The sequence below is a fragment of the Mesoplodon densirostris genome, chromosome 6 (genome assembly GCF_025265405.1).
Source record: "Mesoplodon densirostris isolate mMesDen1 chromosome 6, mMesDen1 primary haplotype, whole genome shotgun sequence".
In the NCBI taxonomy this organism is placed as follows: Eukaryota; Metazoa; Chordata; class Mammalia; order Artiodactyla; family Ziphiidae; genus Mesoplodon; species Mesoplodon densirostris.
Window position 1 is genome coordinate 10,276,319 of NC_082666.1, and position 18,246 is coordinate 10,294,564.

General features: G+C 40.3%; 1 protein-coding gene across 6 annotated transcripts in view; it reads right to left on the reverse strand.

Moving 5' to 3' along the window:
* GAPVD1 (GTPase activating protein and VPS9 domains 1) overlaps positions 1-18,246 on the reverse strand; it is a 70,746-nt gene that overhangs the window by 7,159 nt on the left and 45,341 nt on the right. For 4 of the 6 annotated variants that reach the window (XM_060100551.1, XM_060100553.1, XM_060100550.1 and 1 more), the window contains 10 exons: positions 18,068-18,187; positions 14,629-14,706; positions 14,131-14,501; positions 10,492-10,579; positions 9,423-9,503; positions 5,910-6,032; positions 4,360-4,489; positions 2,129-2,238; positions 1,277-1,436; positions 60-247 (listed from right to left, as the gene is read on the reverse strand). In XM_060100551.1, the coding sequence (XP_059956534.1) occupies positions 60-247; positions 1,277-1,436; positions 2,129-2,238; positions 4,360-4,489; positions 5,910-6,032; positions 9,423-9,503; positions 10,492-10,579; positions 14,131-14,501; positions 14,629-14,706; positions 18,068-18,187 (1,449 nt within the window). The remainder of the gene's footprint in view (positions 1-59; positions 248-1,276; positions 1,437-2,128; positions 2,239-4,359; positions 4,490-5,909; positions 6,033-9,422; positions 9,504-10,491; positions 10,580-14,130; positions 14,502-14,628; positions 14,707-18,067; positions 18,188-18,246) is intronic. The other 2 variants (XM_060100555.1, XM_060100554.1) reach the window with 1 other exon arrangement.

The following is an 18,246-nucleotide window of genomic DNA, read 5'->3' on the forward strand; positions in this document are numbered from 1 at the left end:
AAGAAAAATTCCCAAATCTTCCCAATAACATACAGCTTAACCTAAAGGTCTCTAGTTACCTTGAATGAATTCCCTGATCTTCTTTTCTTTGCTCTCAAGCAGCAACCTCACACAGACAGTGGTGAAGTATCGATTGGCCACCTCTTTGTCCCGCAAAACCCTTTGCAGTAGCCTTTCCAGGTGAGCCTGCGTGGTCTGCAGTCCTTGTCGACAACGAGTGAGGTAAGCAATATAGGGGGCCCTTTTCCTAAAAGGAAATACGCTCTGCAGGACATCAGACATACACGGTGCACACTTTCTTCGGAGACTAAGAGTCCTGATTTTTCCTTAAATGAAAAAACTACTTCGAAGACTTCGGTTTTACAAATTAGCATGTCAGGCTGCAGACAACCATCCTGAGGACTAATTATGCTCCAGATCAAGAAACAGAACCAGATGCAAGGATGTAATGTACAGCACAGGGAATAGAACCAATGTTTTATAACAACTTTAAATGGAATATAATCTGTAAAACAAAGCGAATCACTATGTTGTACACCTGAAACTAATGTAACATTGTAAGTCAACTACAACTTAAAAAAAAAAAGAAAGAAACAGAACTATTCTGCATGTGTGTCAAGAACATCATCTACTGGGCTGAACACTTAGCCCCTTAATTCCCTAAACATTACTAAGTCCCTTTGCATCGTTGGTCTGCTATTTTGGAGCAGTCTCCATGCTGGTAGAACCTCATAATTAACAGGAAGTTGACTGCTACAATGACTAAAATAACAACAAAATACAGGTTAATATACTGCTAGATCATTAAACATACCACTAATTATTTGCTTACAGTCTAAATGCAGCAATCATTAGAGCACCCATTCCCTAAGCCTCTTTACTTCCTAAGCTTCTCAACTACGTTTTAATGTCAGCAAGGGACTGGCAACAGACAAAGGGTAGTGATTCCAAGACCTACACCTGCTTCCCTGGTCCAAGGATGCAGTCTTTTCTATCCCTCTCAAAAAGGGAAATGATATCCTAGTTATCCTGGCGCCCCCTCCGCTAAAGGTGGGGCAAAGCTGAAGTAAACTGCACTCTGTGTTAGGAAGAGCTGCTCATTTATAACTACATTTCCAGACTAAATATCCAAATGTATTCCTTGGAAATCTACATCCAGGTAAACATAACCAAGCACTTTGTGGTGAGCCTAGACTCATTTCTGAAACAAGGACCGAGAAGAAAATACTTGCAGCTGAAAAGAGGTGTATAAGTGAAACATGTGGGGTATAATTACCTATAGTCCTCGGCGATAGAAGCCAGTAGTTTCCTACAAGTCCTGTTATCAAAGCGGCACACACAACGCATTGTTTCTTGAAGTTGAGCCATTAAGTTTTTATCTTGTAAATTAATTGCTTCAGCTATTTGAACTTTTAGGAAGCAGACAATTTCATTGTCTAAGTAAAAAAATAAAAATTCTGTTATTGTTGAGAATTTCCACAGGCTTTTCATAAGCTGAAGGTCATCCCTCAGCCTTTGGGATGTCAATTATGCTTGTATCAGTAGAACTAAGCAGTATCAATCAGAGTACATTTTAATGAGCCATCAGTAATCAAAGTGCCCTTAACTGATAGCTAATATAAATGTATTACATTGAACTGTACAGAACTGCTGTAGAGTTTGTTTTTTTATTTTTATTTTTAAAATAAATTTATTATTTTATTTATTTAATTTTGGCTATGTTGGGTCTTCATTGCTGCGTGCGGGCTCTCTCTAGTTGTGGTGAGTGGGAGCTACTCTTCATTGTGGTGCTAGGGCTTCTCATTGTGGTGGCTTCTCTTGCTGCGGAGCACAGGCTCTAGGTGCACGGGCTTCAGTAGTTGTGGCTCATGGACTCAGTAGTTGTGGCTCGTGGGCTCCAGAGCGCAGGCTCAGTAGTTGTGGCACATGGGCTTAGTTGCTCCGCAGCATGGGGGATCTTCGCGGACCAGGGCTTGAACCTATGTCCCCTGCATTGGCAGGCGGATTCCTAACCACTGCACCACCAGGGAAGCCCTGCTGTATAGTTTAAATACAGTTGAATACTGGCAATTTCATACGGTTCAACGTATAAATATAGGAAAAAATAAACTATCAGGCGGCATCTTACCTTCTGGGTCTGTATGGTCTGGTAAACCATTCCTTGTTGAATGGGTTAGCACTGGGAAAGCAACAGAATCCGCAGAACAAAGAGCAAGCCTCAGTTTCTTTTTTGCATCTCTGAAGAATGAGTTGAAGATACATTAATTTCTTTGTTCACATATGGTCATATTTTATGAACTACTATCATATTTACTACACAAATCAATAGGCTACCACGTCAGGACTCAAATGTTTCAAGTGGTCATAAATAAAAGATAATATTCAACTGACTGACACCTCCCTTAAGGAGTGGGCTTTCTAGTTACCTGAGAAGCAAGGCTGCAAAAGTGCTCTGGGCAAGGACCATTCGGTAAAGTCCCCAGAATCAAACAAATCCTTTCTGACCTTCTAACACACACTGAGTTCTGTGCTAAGCACCACGAGGAGAGTCAAGGCTGGATCATGCCCGACGCCCGGGCTGGGAGGGAGTCAGCAGAAGTCATCAGACCCATCTCACCGCCACACTTAGGAAGCTTTCTACCACATCTCTTGAGGAATGTTGATCCTGCCACAAGACAAGCTGACTCCCGACAAGAAGCTCTTTCTGTTGCCTTGCTGCTTGAAACTTTGTGTCGAGCCAAAACCTGCTTCTTTTCAACTTCTGCCACTGAACCACCTGCCACCACCAGGCAGAGCACCCTTCAGTAAGGCGTCACCCTCCACAGCAGGGCAGCCCTTCATACTGGGAGGGGAATGTAGGGCGTGGACCAGAGAGCTTCTTCAGAGCGTCCAAGGCTGCCATCCAAAAAAAGGAGTCGAAACACCTCCGAGAACAAGCCAGAGTTTGCTCCTCCTGCAGGATTATCACTTGTCCACCTCATCTGACTAGTTGTGAGTCCTTCCTTATTGGTTTGCTTCCTCTAAAACGAGTAACTTACAAATCAACCCAAACAAATGTAACATTTGCCTACTTTGCAGAGACTCCAAATCTATATAACAGTAAAGTCATGGCTGGAAAATTAAAATTAAAATCTTTCAAAATTGTTAATCACTGTGTTGTACCCCTGAAACTTATATAATATTATATATCAACTATACCTCAATAAAAGTAAATAAATAAAATAAAATGATATGCTGCTTAGAGTCTGATTTAAATTAATTGGGGGAGGAGGTAAACATGAAAGAATATGGGCCACGTATTAGTAACCGTTAAATCTGGGTAACAGGCACATGACTGTACTCTTCCATTTTTGTACATACTTGAAATTTTCTAAAATAAAAAGTTTAAAAACAGAGAAAGAAAGACAGAGGCAAAGTCAGAGATAAAAACAGGGAGATGGACGGATGATCAGTGCTTTAAAAGTGATAATCCGTGTCTGGAAAAACACAGGTCCCCTATGAAACAAAAGCAAATTTTTCAGGCTCCTAAAGTCATTTTCTTTCTCAAGCCCTGTTAGAAATGGAGAGACCTGCCCAGGTAATGAGGAGAATGACAAACTGGGAGGCTTACTGGGGACAGTGGGTCACTCAACAACTCTGCAGCGGACCCTCCATGTACCTCAGTCCTGCCCTAGCACCTCTCACACACAGAGCTGGGAATTCTGCACAGGCACAGGCACTGCCACTGTTCCATTTAAATTACTCATGTGGGGCTTCACTGGTGGCGCAGTGGTTAAGAATCCGCCTGCCAATGCAGGAGACACGGGTTCAAGCCCTGGTCCAGGAAGATCCCACATGCTGTGGAGCAACTAAGCCCATGCGCCACAACTACTGAGCCTGCACTCTAGAGCCCTCGAGCCACAACTACTGAAGCCCGCATGCCACAACTACTGAAGCCCGTGAGCCTAGAGCCCGTGCTCCGCAACAAGAGAAGCCACCACAATGAGAAGCCCACGCAATGAGAAGCCCACGCACCGCAACGAAGAGTAGCCCCCGCTCGCCGCAACTAGAGAAAGCACACACGCAGCAACAAAGACCCAACGCAGCCATAAATAAATAAATAAATAAATAAAATAAATTACTTATGTGGCCCCTGTGAGCATATGAGGTTTTCTTGTTTTTGTTTTCAATCCCTGAATTAAAGCCTTTGATGTATGACATCCACAAGGGAAGCAAAGTCTTCTCAGTGAATAGTATTTCATTCTTATCTGTCTGCTTTACACACTTATTAAGTGACTCAATGAAACACCTGACTTGAAGTGACTGCAATGGTGATGAAAAGTTCAAACCCAAAGGTCCTAAATCCTATAAAAGAAATACCTGTAAGAGAAAGCTGAATCCTGAGGGTGGGCGGCTTGGCTCGCGGAATCTGGGAGATCGTCAGCTGAGATGTTTTGTAGGGTTTCATCACGAGGCGAATCGTGTGCACTTTCACCATCACCCGTAACTTCTAAACAAAACCCAGCCCCCCAAAAGAATAAGCAGGTTAATCTGGAACATTCTGGCACTGGGAGGTATTCAGAGCAACTCAATAAATTAACTTGTGCCTTCCAACAAGAGTTCTTTGAAAGAAAAAGGAAAAAAGGAACTTCAAACACTTAACTAAATTATTGATAGCAATGATAATATATCAAGAGAGCAGTTGTTGAAAATAGTTTTACTTCTTATCTGAATCCTAATCTAAAACAATGAAAGTCTTTATTAACTTAATAAAGATAATACTCTGTAATCACGATCACTGAACCACAGAACTAAAAGGGGCCTCAAAAATCATTTCAGGGCTTCCCTGGTGGCGTAGTGGTTGAGAGTCCACCTGCCGATGCAGGGGACACTGGTTTGTGCCCCGGTCCGGGAAGATCTCACATGCTGTGGAGCAGCTGGGCCCGTGAGCCATGGCCGCTGAGCCTGCGCGTCCGGAGCCTGTGCTCCGCAACGGGAGAGGCCACAACAGTGAGAGGCCCGCGTACCGCAAAAAAACAAAAATCATTTCACATAACACCCTCATTTTACAGACATGGAATCCTGCCCAGTCAGAAAACAGCTGGCTGTGAACCCCTTGGCCAGGCCGCACTGAGGTTTCCGGTCCTTATTACCAGGGCTGCTCCCACTGCCTGAGAATGAGCTGGGTACGAACTCACAAATGCAGCCAGGACAGACCTGTGGTTCCCACAGTTGTTTTTATGTTTTTAATTAATCAATTTAGTTAATACATGCATGTATAAAATCAAAAGAAATAAAAGTTCCTTAGTGTAATAAAGAAACTGTGTCTATGTAGAAAAAATACCTTTATTCTTAGGAGACAGTTTCAAGTGCCTCAGGAAAAAAAAATATATAGAAAATGTGGCAAAATGTTAACAATTGATAAGTCTAGGTAGATGGAATATAGACCTTCACTGTACTATTCCTTCAAATTCTTTGTTATTTTAAATCTTTTCAAAAGAAAAAAAGTGTAGGATGGGACTTCCCTGGTCGTCCGGTGGGTAAGACTCTGGGAGGCCAGATTCGATCCCTGGTTGGGGAACTAGATCCTGCATGCTGCAACTAAGAGTCCGTATGCCGCAACTAAGAAGTCCACGTGCCACAATAAAGATTCCTCGTGCCGCGACTAAGACCCGGCACAACCAAAATAAATATAAATTTAAAAAAAAATGTAGGAAGTTCTCCTCTCAGGCTCCCTATGAGTCCCCCCCTGAGTCAACTCACGTTACCAGTTTATCAGAGATTCTTCCAGAGATACTCTATCTTGGGAATTGTACCATATTTTCCTGACAACTCTTCAAAAGTAGCTATTACAAGGTTACTTTTAATTCGGACCACCTTTATCACTGTGATACGAAAGTTACTATTCCATTCTTTATCATGATTATCACCTGCACTTTCGTAGTTTGCCAGTGCTCCTTCACTGGGACTGGTTCGTTTAATGGCATTCCTGTATTTGTCCAGAATATCCTCAGCAACCTGAGCTTGTGCACTGAGTCTAGGGCTCGGGTCATCTGAAGGGGAAAGGAGAGGGAGAGAATTAGCTCCCCTTGGTTTGCACCCACTCTGATGTTAGTACGACACCAGTAGCATAATCCCAAAGGCGGATTAGGAGGTAAGACTTAAAAAGAGCACATATCTCAATGTTATAAGAGGCACCATGCAGCTGCCTACTCATTCCATTTCTAGGTCTGAGAGCCTTGCCAAAGCACGAAATTGGGAGGATTACTCCACTTTCTCATCATCATCAGAATTCTGCAGGACAGTGTCAAAAAGTTCAGTGCAGACTGAATGGATGATGGGTTTATAAAGTGTTTACACTCAAGTCACTGTTATTATCAATTCATGCTACCAGAACTTCCAACACTGCACTTTTATACGCAGACTTCATTTATTCAGACATCTCTATGCTGAAGGAGGAAAAAAAGTACTCAGACTTCAAATTAAACCCTTTTAAATAATACTTTTAAAATGTCTTCCTCCACTCTTCCTTCATGAACTTCTCTCACTACACCACATTTGGAAGCTTCAGATATTCATATTCCATCTTACTAAGTCTCACTATGACAGTTCAGCTGCTGGATTTAGAGCACTTTTGTGCGTGCAATGGTGTCAGAGGCACTCCTAGAGAGTCTAGACACTGTTGGGGAGTTGCTGGAATTGTACCTGGGGTGCACAGAGAAAAAGCTTATCACAATCACAGGTGCAGCATTGGTTACTGACTGGCCCACTATCCAGTCAGCAAAATCAGCACATCAAAATGTTTTCTTGGAGTCAGATGGCAGAGTCACTAATTAACAGTTAACAAAGCAAAGAAGTGCTACAGATCTATGGGACAAAATATAGTTCCATAGTGAAATGCAAACTCCTGAGACAGATCTAGGCCAAGCAGGTCATGTCTACATTCTGGTAGAATCCCATTTTTTAAAAAGTCTTAAAACAGATAAAAATCACTAGAATTTATCTATGTGTACGTGTTAATAGCAGCTAATATTAACAGCAGCTAACATTTATTGAGCATGTACCACGTGCCAGGAACTGTGCTAAACACCTTATATGAATGATCTCAATTAATCACCGCAACAACCCTACATGGAGGTACTACTATCACCCCCATTTTTAAGAAGAAGAAATCAAGGTAGAAAGAGGTTAAGTAGTATGCTCATAGGCTCTTCTTTTGTTTCCATGAAAAAAATATGTAGTGTTCGTGTCTCCGTAAAATTGTGGTAAACTGTAGGGAGAAACGATTTCCAAAATGATATAATCTTTCTGCTACAATGATGTTTGAATGCATGATAATAGAGTCCTAATAAAATCTGATCTTCTTCAAAATGTAAACTGATAAAACCTTTATCATTACAAAATCTTTTTTTTTGCTATTGGTTTTGAGTGCTGTTGAGGGCTCTAAAAAAGGGTTAAACATAGTGAAAGCAATCACGTTGCTTATAACTTTTATTTCTGTAACACCGTTCTTAAAAATTTTACCTGAGGACAACAATTAAAATAGAGAAAAAATGCTATACATACAAAGCTGTGAGCAGTATTTTCATAGTAAAAAAAAAATGGATACAATTTAAATATCGAAAAGCAAGAGAATGTTCACACCACAATAAAATGATAGATGATCTCAGAGCCAATAAAAATTATTAAAAAACCAACTATGTCAAGCAGAAATTGGGACAGGGTTTATGAAATAACATGTGGTAAAAGAATACAAAGTTACATACACACTCTGATTTCATCATGAAAAGCCAGGTATAGATAAGGAAAGATTGGGAGAAAACATGAAAAAAAGAAAATTAAGGCGGCAAGATTATGGACAGACTGTTAAGAAATTCCCTCTCGTAACATTTTAAAAAATTGACTTAATGATACTTTTCTTTGGGTCATTAATTAGGAGTGGGTAGAAATTTCTGCACCCGTAGGGAAGCTAAACCGCTTGAATCAAACACAAACAAAATGAAATATTTTATGGAAAAAAACTTACTCTACTTAGCTTACAATCTAGGCACCAAGGACTAAGAAAAATGTATTGCCCAAAGAAACGAGTAAAAAAATAAAACTTCTCCAAAGTTATTAATTCAACATTTTGAAAACCTGAGATTCTATTAAGAGCATTCTACTCTGTGAATGGTGGTGGTGTTCTAAAGCCAGGAGCATGGTAAGAAAACATAAAAATCTTGCCGAAAGGATGCCTTTCCACTGCTTCTGAATCAGGCTGTAAGTCCCTAAAGAACAAGAGTCATGTGTGATTTGACTGAACACCTACCACACTTAGCACAGTGCCTGGCATGAGTCAGATGTTCAACAAGCATTTGTTGACTGAATGAGATAGGTTTGACTGCTCTCAGCAGGGAACCTGGCCTGAAAGCACAGCTCCTGCTGTTTAAAACCCTTTATTCCAGGCAAGTCACCTCATCAAATAAACAGGGATGTACACTAGGACATGGAAACATCTACATTTATTTTAGAACTAGACATGACAATAACTATGCACTGAAATGGGATTCTACCTGTACTACACTGAGCTCTTTGAGGAGGATGTTCTTTTGAAACCTATCCCATTTTAAAATAAAAGTCTTCATTTTACCTTAGTAGGATAACATAATTTAAAATCAAGACAAGAAAAAGAGAGGTGAGAAATTAATTTCCCTCTGGACGTTCTTCAGTCACTGGAGACAGTATACAGCTATCAAACTCAAGGTTGGGTCATCAACACTACCTCTCATACTTTTTCCTTTTAGGGTGTTCATTCATAATATGCCAAAAAGAAGCTGCAAAAATACAAGTGCTGAATGAGGCAAGAACCCAACCCCTAGTTGTATTTTCCTTGGGTCAGATAGCAATGTTAAAATGATTCAAGCTGTAAAAAATTGGTAAAGTTTATAAATTTACGATATTGTTTGAACACTTATCACGAAAAAAGGAAATGATTAGGTAAAATAGAATTTCACAATGATCCTGAATAATCAAGAACTACAGATGGAAATAAATTTAGAATTCTACGATCAACGTTAAAGAAAACTATTCAGTCAATGATCCAAAGATATGGCATGCATAGCACTAAAACCATCACCACACTTTCCTAAAAGGCACTGTGTGTCATCATCCCACTAAAATGTCGGGTTCTAGGGCAGGCCTAGAGGCTCAGGATCAGGGGCCTCATCATAAACAGAAGTTATGATAATGAGGATGATGATGGTGGTGGTGGTCTGCAGGAAGAGCGCACTGAGATTCACTGTGGCCGCCAACTGGAAACCACAGAGCTATGAAGAACATACTCCCCACTGTACACACACAGACACACTCTTCTAAGAAGGCAACGCTTATGGCACCCAAGAAAAAGTGTTATGAAATATGTGCTCTGGGAATGAAGGAGCCAGGAAGTCCATGGGTCTACAAACCTGTGAGTGTTGAGAATCTGTCAGGCCCCAGATCATCTTTGTCTTTTTCTTGTTTTTCTTTCTTTCTAAATGGTATAGGAGCTGGAAATTAAATAAAGTCAGTAGTGTGACATATAACATACTGCACTACTCGGAAGACAGCAGTCATTCTGGAGTTAACTGGTGTGCCAACATTTCTAAGTGGAAGGAAGGTGAAAAGTTTAAAAGCTAAGAAATCCCGAGTGTCAACTGATAATCATTCTTAAAATAGCATTGAAGGTGCTTAAAGAAGCTTCCAGAATCTGCTTTGGGGTCATCTGCCACAGGAAGAATGATTTAACAGGAATCTATTGGGACTGAATCAAAACCACTGCCTCTTAACCTCTGCTCAAAACACGACACATTCAAAGCTCTGAGCCTCAGTCTCTCCTCCTAAAGTGGGCTTGAGTCTGGCGTGAACGCGGTGCTCCTCGACTCCTGAGCACCGAGAAGAGTGCCGAGAAGAGGCCTTTGGAGGAAGCCCTTCCCCCTAATCCTGCATGATCTCTCCTTCCTGGAAGAGATGCTTTTGCCAACTCAAATTTCAATACCTACTGTTAGGATGTCAGGCTATTCACAAGAAAAGCAAACAATTCTACACAACTGCATTCCAGAATAAACACTCATATTCAGGGTATTATCATTCTCAATGAACATAAACATAAGAAGCTTAAGTTTATTCCAGGAATGTAAAGGATAAATTTTCAATGTTTGTTTACTAATAGCATCCCTTTTTCCTGAAATAATTGTTAGCAATACGTATGTCAAAAGTCCTATGTATTTAACTTCAATGGTATATGATATTTAAACAACCGTGACCTGCCTTTCATTTATGAAACCACTGCCACTTCCTGCAAAGAACAGGAACTGTCACTTCCAAAGCTGTACCTTAGCATCCACCTGAGTGAAATCATTTCCCATACCCTCAAAACAGCAAGAAACTGAGGCCCCACAGGCCTCACGGAGGAGGTCAGATTTTGGCTCTCTGAAAGAGATTTTGGGGCTTTACTTCTTGTTGCTGATATCACATTCTGATATTTTATAAAATTACCTTTGGGCATGGCAGAAACAAAACGCTTTCTCCACCAAGGTCTGTTCCTGTCTGATTTCTCATCATCGCTATCTTTGCGTTCTTCAGTCTGTAGAAAAAGTTTGATGCTTTATTTGGAGTTGGACAGCAGGATAAATTACTATGAAAAGGATTTTAGTTAGTCTGTGAAATACAAAAACCACTAGTTTTTCTTCAAAGCAAAACTGTTCTTATTGTTGTACAGGCAACTTCTGGAACAGGGATGTATTCCTTTCAAGCACCAGACTATGATGGATCACTTGAGGGTAGGCACTATCTCATTACTGTCCGTAAACCAAAAGCTTAATACAGAGTCTAGCATAGAGTAGGCACTCAATAAATACTCATATGGGATGAGTAAATGCAATGCACATAAAATCTAGAGGGGTAGTAAAGATGGTATCAGTAATATTAATAATAAAACTATGTATGTACTGTGTGCCAAACACTGAACGTAAGGACATATATTATCTCATTTAAACTTCACAGTAGCCTTAAGAGATAAATACTATTACTAAGCCCTTTTTATAGATGAGAAATATGAGGCTAAAGAAGGTTATCTCCTCATCTTCCCAAAGTTATACAGACTGTATGGGGCACAGCCGGGACTCAAACCTAGATCTGACCAACTTCAATGTTCATGTTTTGATCACCAGTTATAATGAGTTATTATTAAGACCACATGTCAAAAGGCAGGGACTGTAATTCCTTTACTAACCTATCATGTGACTTTAGGCAAATCATTTTATTTCTATTTTTTCATCTACAAAACTGGAACTAAAAATACCTTCTCTAAGGGCATCCATGTGAATGGGATATCAGAACCTAAGCAGAGGAATGGCATCCAGGGAGGGTTCAGCGGTGGGGACGGGATTACAGGGGGACTGATCAAATAAGTACATACATGAAGAATAATGAAAGCAGTCTTCTCACTGCTGGAGAAGGGAACTGCAAATATGGAATGGAAGGAAGATGAAATGAATTCTGTTGTTTTTAGACTGGAAATGGTTCTATACATATAAAGAGAAAGATATAGAAATAAATACACATGTAAATGTGCATGTACACACACACACATACACACACACACTCTCTCTCTCCCTAGCTCTGTCAACTGAGAGGTCCTGGGAGCAGCTACACCTCTACAGCAAAGAGCACACCTAATAGCCAGATCCTGATTTCTAAAAGCCATTTTCTACTAAAAGGAACAAGGGCTCCTTGGAGAAATGGCTGATTCCAGGACTAAAGCAGACACAATACAATACAAGCTTATAAAATTTTGTTTCAGAAAGCAGAGAGATACTCAAAGAAAGATAACCAAATGTCAAAAGAACACAGGAGCCAGCTTGAAGGGGTGACCATTGGCCAAATCAGGGACAACTGAGCTTCAAAATAAATGGCTGTAACAAACCCATTGACTAAAAATAGAAAATCATGAGACCATAGATATGATTAATAAGTGGATAAATTTAAAATTTGAGAAAGAACAGGATATTTACATATTTTCAACGTCCTCTCTCCTCCCAGAAATACTTATTAATTACAAAGGGGAAAAGAGTAACTTACAGTAGTGAAGCCTGGCAGACAACACCTTCATCAAACGATCCAAGTGAACACCAGAGTAGTGGGACAAATTTAAATTGTGTGCTACCTAGCAGCATGCAGTGAAATGAACACAGTGTCACTTTAGTGATATTCCTGCCTAAGATGAATAACCTGAATCTAATCATGAGAAAATATCAAGCAGACCCAAACTGAGGGACATTCTAGAAAATAACGCCTGTAACTTTCAAGAGTATAGGGACTTCCCTGGTGGTGCAGTGGTTAAGAATCCGCCTACCAATGCAGGGGACATGGGTTCTAGCCCTGGCCCGGGAAGATCCCACATGCCGCAGAGCAACTAAGCCCGTGCACCACAACTACTGAGCCCGCATGCTGCAACTACTGAAGCCTGCGCGCCTAGAGCCCATGCTCCGCGACAAGAGAAGCCACCACAATGAGAAGCCCGTGCACTGCAATGAAGAGCAGCCCCCACTCACTGCAACTAGAGAAAGCCCGCACACAGCATCGAAGACCCAATGCAGCCAAAAATAAATAAATGAATGAATGAATAAATAAATAATTTTTTTTTTTTTTTTTTTGCCGTACGCAGGCCTCTCACTGTTGTGGCCTCTCCCGTTGCAGAGCACAGGCTCCGGATGCGCAGGCTCAGCGGCCATGGCTCACGGGCCCAGCCGCTCCGCGGCATATGGGATCCTCCCAGACCGGGGCACGAACCCGTGTCCCCTGCATCGGCAGGCGGACTCTCAACCACTGCGCCACCAGGGAGGCCCAATAAATAAAATTTTTAAGAAGAGTATAAAGGTCGTGAAAGTCAAGGAGAAACTGAGGAAACGTCCTAGACTGAAAGAGACTAAAGGGACTTCCCTGGTGGTGCAGTGGTTAAGAATCCGCTTGCCAATGCAGGGGACACGGGTTCGAGCCCTGGTCCAGGAAGATCCCACATGCCACGGAGCAACTAAGCCCATGTGCCACAACTACCGAGCCTGCGCTCTAGGGCCCGCGAGCCACAACTACTGAGGCCGCGTGCCACAACTACTGAAGCCTGCGCACCTAGAGCCCGTGTTCCACAACAAAGAGAAGCCCCCGCTCGCTGCAACTAGAGAAAGCCAGCGCGCAACAATGAAGACCCAATGCAGCCAAAAAGAAAGAAAGACTAAAAAGACATGACAACTAAATACAAGATGTGATTTTGAATGGGATCCTTTCACTATAAAGAATGTTACTGGGACAACAGGAGACACATGAATGGGGTATGAGAATTATCATTAATGTATTGATACATTATTTTTTTAATTAATTTATTTTTTTTTGGTGGTATGCGGGCCTCTCACTGCTGTGGCCTCTCCCGTTGCGGAGCACAGGCTCCGGACGCACAGGCTCAGCGGCCATGGCTCACAGACCCAGCCGCTCCGCAGCATGTGGGATCCTCCCGGACTGGGGCACGAACCCGTGTCCCCTGCATCGGCAGGCGGATTCTCAACCACTGTGCCACCAGGGAAGCCCTGATACATTATTATTAATGTATGAATTTTAATTTCCTGATGTTGATGGTTGTACTATGACGCATAGGGGAAGGTGCTTGTTTGTAGGAAACTTACACTAAAGTATTCATAGGTGATGGAGCACTGGAGCATCAGGTTGGCAACTTACTCTTACATGGTTGCGGGGGAGGTTCTTTGTATCTACTTCCAACTTTTTAGTAACTCTGTGATTGTTTCAAAATTAAAAATAATAACGCACTGGAAAAAAAAGAAAAAAAGTACTTCCTCTAACCATTTCTGAAGGAAACTGTGAGGTTTAAATGAGATACTTGGAGGAAAGTTAAAAGTATTATAAAAATGCAAGATACGTTATTACAAAACCAAAGTAAAGGCTTTTTATGGGTTACGGTCGTGGACATATAGGATTGACAAATCACCTTTAATCATGACTACTGTCCACCCTTCATCGTAGATTTATATATTCCACATTAATTTCAGGTATCAAGAGAACTAGGCAGATGGAACACTAAAGCTGACCATAATTAGCAAGTACTTCTACAAGGCCTGTGTCCCATACCTCTCCTCTTGAGGAGTCCTTACTCGGGGATGAAGATGATGAATGAGGTGCAGCCACCAAAGAAGTAGCACCAATGGCTGCGGCTTGGGGGAGTTCTCGCTCTTCATTCCCTGGACGTCGGTTCCAGCTGGGGTCACTCATAGGTCGCCGGACAGAAGACACTATATCAGAGCTCCTGCTGCGGACTAATCTCTCAGGGTAAGAATGCCTTTGCTTAAATGCCTCCATCTCAGCTGGAGTTAAGACATGGGAACCGAAGTTTGGCAACCTGGCCTCGTTTCCTCCTGCAGCTCCTTCCAGGATTGGGGGATCTGGTGGTGGATGCGATGGCCTGGCATAGTGAACCTTTGGCCTTACTACAGCAGAAGCCCCTGGAACACAGAAAAAAAGTCTGCAGCTGAGACAGCAAAGTCCAACAAAGGCACGAACAAAGGGTTTTGGTTTTGTTCTTCTGTCCATGATAAAACAAGAGTCAAAAAGTTCATTTGACTACTTTACCTTCGTGTGAAGACAGTGGATCAAACATGGCAAGGAGAGACTCTGACTGAGAAGGAGGAGAGGTCAGCTGGTGGGCACCTAAAAGAGATGGGCAAACTGTGTGACCAGGTCAGAACTCATGACTCAGTAGGAGTTTCAACACTGTGACAAAGGTTCTCTTCCACAGTCTTCCATTTTGACCAATTACAACTTGAGGGGCATATCAGAAAAAACATGATCTAATAAATAGCATATTCTGCTTACCTCAAATTCATTTTATGTTTTTATCTACATATTTACATGGATTTTAATTACATTTAAGTAGTCTAGCATCCACTGCCTATTACTTCTAATGGCCAAACTGTACTATGGTTAATGCAAAGAGCAGAGTCAGAAGATGTAAATCATCAAAATTTTCAGAATGTCACAAGTTCCCTGAATCTCACCTTCCCTCCACCTATAAAAATAGGGGCAATACTACCTATAGAAGGAGTATAAATAAAAAGTTGTAAAATTTGAAATTCTAATATTGCTCTCAGCAAAAGACAATTTATAAGAGAACTCGTAACAAAAATGAGTAATACGGGACTTCCCTAGTGGTGCAGTGGTTAAGAATCCACCTACCAATGCAGGCCCTGGTCCGGGAAGATCCCACATGTTGTGGAGCAACTAAGCCCATGTGCCACAACTACTGAAGCCTATGCGCTTAGAGCCTGTGTTCCGCAACAAGAGAAGCCACCGCAACGAGAAGCCTGCACACTGCATCGAAGAGTAGCCCCTGCTCGCCGCAACTAGAGAAAGCCCTTGCGCAGCAACGAAGACCCAACACAGCCAATAAATAAATTAATAAATAAATTTATTTTAAAAATTAGCAATACTACATTATACTACAAAACAAACTTGAACTTCTAAAGTACAATATTTTAAAACTACAGAGTAAAAGATGACTCCTCTAAGCATATGTCTACAAACAACCAAAATCAGAGATATAAAAATATGCAGAGACTAAAACTTACAAATATATAAAAGAAACCATTCCACTAAGCTTCTTGAGTCTGAGCTCTTTTTTGATAATGAATAATAGTACTATTTTGCCATTTGATTTTCCTTTTGTTCTGTGTCTTATAATTACCTTCATTTTAAAAAATGAGAAATAGTGTATCATTATGAAAGATAGCTTAGAATATCAGTTCTCAAAATTTTGGTCTTAGGACACTTTTACATTCTTAAAATTTTTTGACCCTAAAAGCTTACTTATGTTGGTTATGTCTAATGATATTTACCATATTAGAAATTAAAACTGAAAAGAATATATAAATAAAAATTTTAAACTTTTAATAAATTTTATATTAAAATTTTACATTAATTCATTTAAATATACTTATTAAATGGTAACACAAATAACCCTTTTAAATGAAAAATAATTATATTTTCCAAAGTAATAAACCAGAAGAGTGACACTTCTACATTTTTGCAATCCTTCAATGTATAACTTTATAGAACACAGCTAGATTCTCATATCTGCTTCTGCTTTCAATCTGTTGCACATGTTGTTTTGGTTAAAGTATATATAAAGAAAAGCTGATCTCACAAAGATATGCAGGTAGCAAAGAGACAATATTTTAACAGCCTTTTCAGAAAATTGTGGATATTATTCTTTGATACTCTACCAAATCTTGCTAAGTAGTAGTTTTTTAAAGATTAGCTACCATTTGGAATCTGAAACCAAATCAGTGAACTTTTTGTACTCTGCTACGTTAAAATTTAATTGGTCTGTCTTGCACTTTAAATGGATCTTTTACCCAAGCATGATTTTGTAACATCATACACTGATCATCTGGAAAATACTGGTTCAATTAGATATGCAGATCTTCCAAATGTTGACACATTTCATCATGTAACATCAAAAAAAATGACATTCTTGATATCACCACCAATCTCACCAGAAAAGTTTTTAAATAGCAGGAAGTTGTCAAGCTCGTGGAGGTAGACACGAGTTTTCCAAAATTCTAATTTTTATCTGTAAGCTTGGATTTTATCATTGGCAACACACTCTGTCCTGTCAGTTGTTTTCCTTGAAATGACAGGCTCATTTTGTTAATTTTCAAGAAATGCCTGCCAAATATCCAAGTACGAATAACTACAGTTTGTCATTCTTTCAAGTAAAAATGGTATTTCATGAAAAACAAACAAGAAAAAAAAACAGCTACTTAGTTAGCTCTCAACTCAATCACATAAGTGCTTTTCCTTGAGACACTTCATCGTATTTCAGAATGCAGCAGAAATGCGTTAGGGGAACCTCCTATTACTTCACAATATTAGATAGATATGTACTCAAGGGTTGAGATATAGCATTAAATAATTTTTACCACTTCATCAAAGACATTCATAGGTAAAAAAAAAAAATTTTTTTTTAAACTGTGAGAGAAGAATACAGTGACTGCTAGTCTGGTCTGGTGCCACTGCCTTGCTTCATGCTAAGGCCTCAGCAAATTTACCCACCTTTGCAACGTCAATATGGTAGAAGGGACAATAACCTTTTATTACTGTGAAAACAGTTTTGACCTCATACCTCCCCAGCCCCCAGAAATGTCTTAAGGGCCCTCAGTGGTCCATGGACACTACACTTGAAAACTGCTGGTTTAGAACAGTGGTTCTCAGCTGGGGCTATTTTGCCCCCTAAGGGATCATTTGGCAATGTCTGGGGACATTTTTAGTTTTCATCACTGCACGAGAGGGAGGGGGATGGTGTGCTTCTGACAGAGGCCAGAGAGGCTGCTAAACATCCTACAATGCACAGGACAGGCCCCCACAACAAAGAATTACCTGGTCCAAAATGTCCATAGTGTTGAGGATAAAAAACTTTGGTTTAGAATAAACAAAAATGTAAAAAACGAAACAAAACAAAAAAAGTACTTCAAACCCAGTGCCCAAGATATAAAACCACTACTTACTAGCACTCTGGTACTTCTTCCCAGTGCTTTCTTTAGGATAGGTTTTTTAACATTTTATTATCTTATATATAAAATTCTTTAAAAATAAAATTTCCAAGTGGTATTATGTTCTAGGTATTTCTCCAAATTATTTCATATTATTTAAAGCATTTTAAAAATAGCTGTATAAGTTCTAATAAGTGGTTACATCAAAATTCACTTAGCCATTCTATTTTTCAGTTCTTAGGTTGGTTCTAATTTTCTGCCAATATAAATATTACGAAGAACATCTTTGTGCATAAGACTTTCTCCATACAGGAACTGTTTCCTTATGACTGATTCCTAAAGTGGGCTAACTGAACCAAATTTAGCATGTGAACCTTATTTTAAGGCCTTACACACATATTGCCAAACTACACCCTGAAGTGCTGCAACAGTTGATACTATCACCAGCAATGTGTCAAAGGCTGCCAGTTTCAACATGGATGTGATCATTTCTAAAAGTCATTCTCATTTCCCCTTCTTACCATGAGTTACTTCATCCATGTCTGGACTAGTGACAGAATCTTTACCCCCAAAATCAGAGCTGCACTCAGATCTCAGGTCTTCAATCTTATTGGGAATATCCTCAGAGGTTGCACTTATGCCTTTAAAAAAAATGGTAAAAAATAAACAGCAAGAACAAAATAACCATACAAAAAGTAAA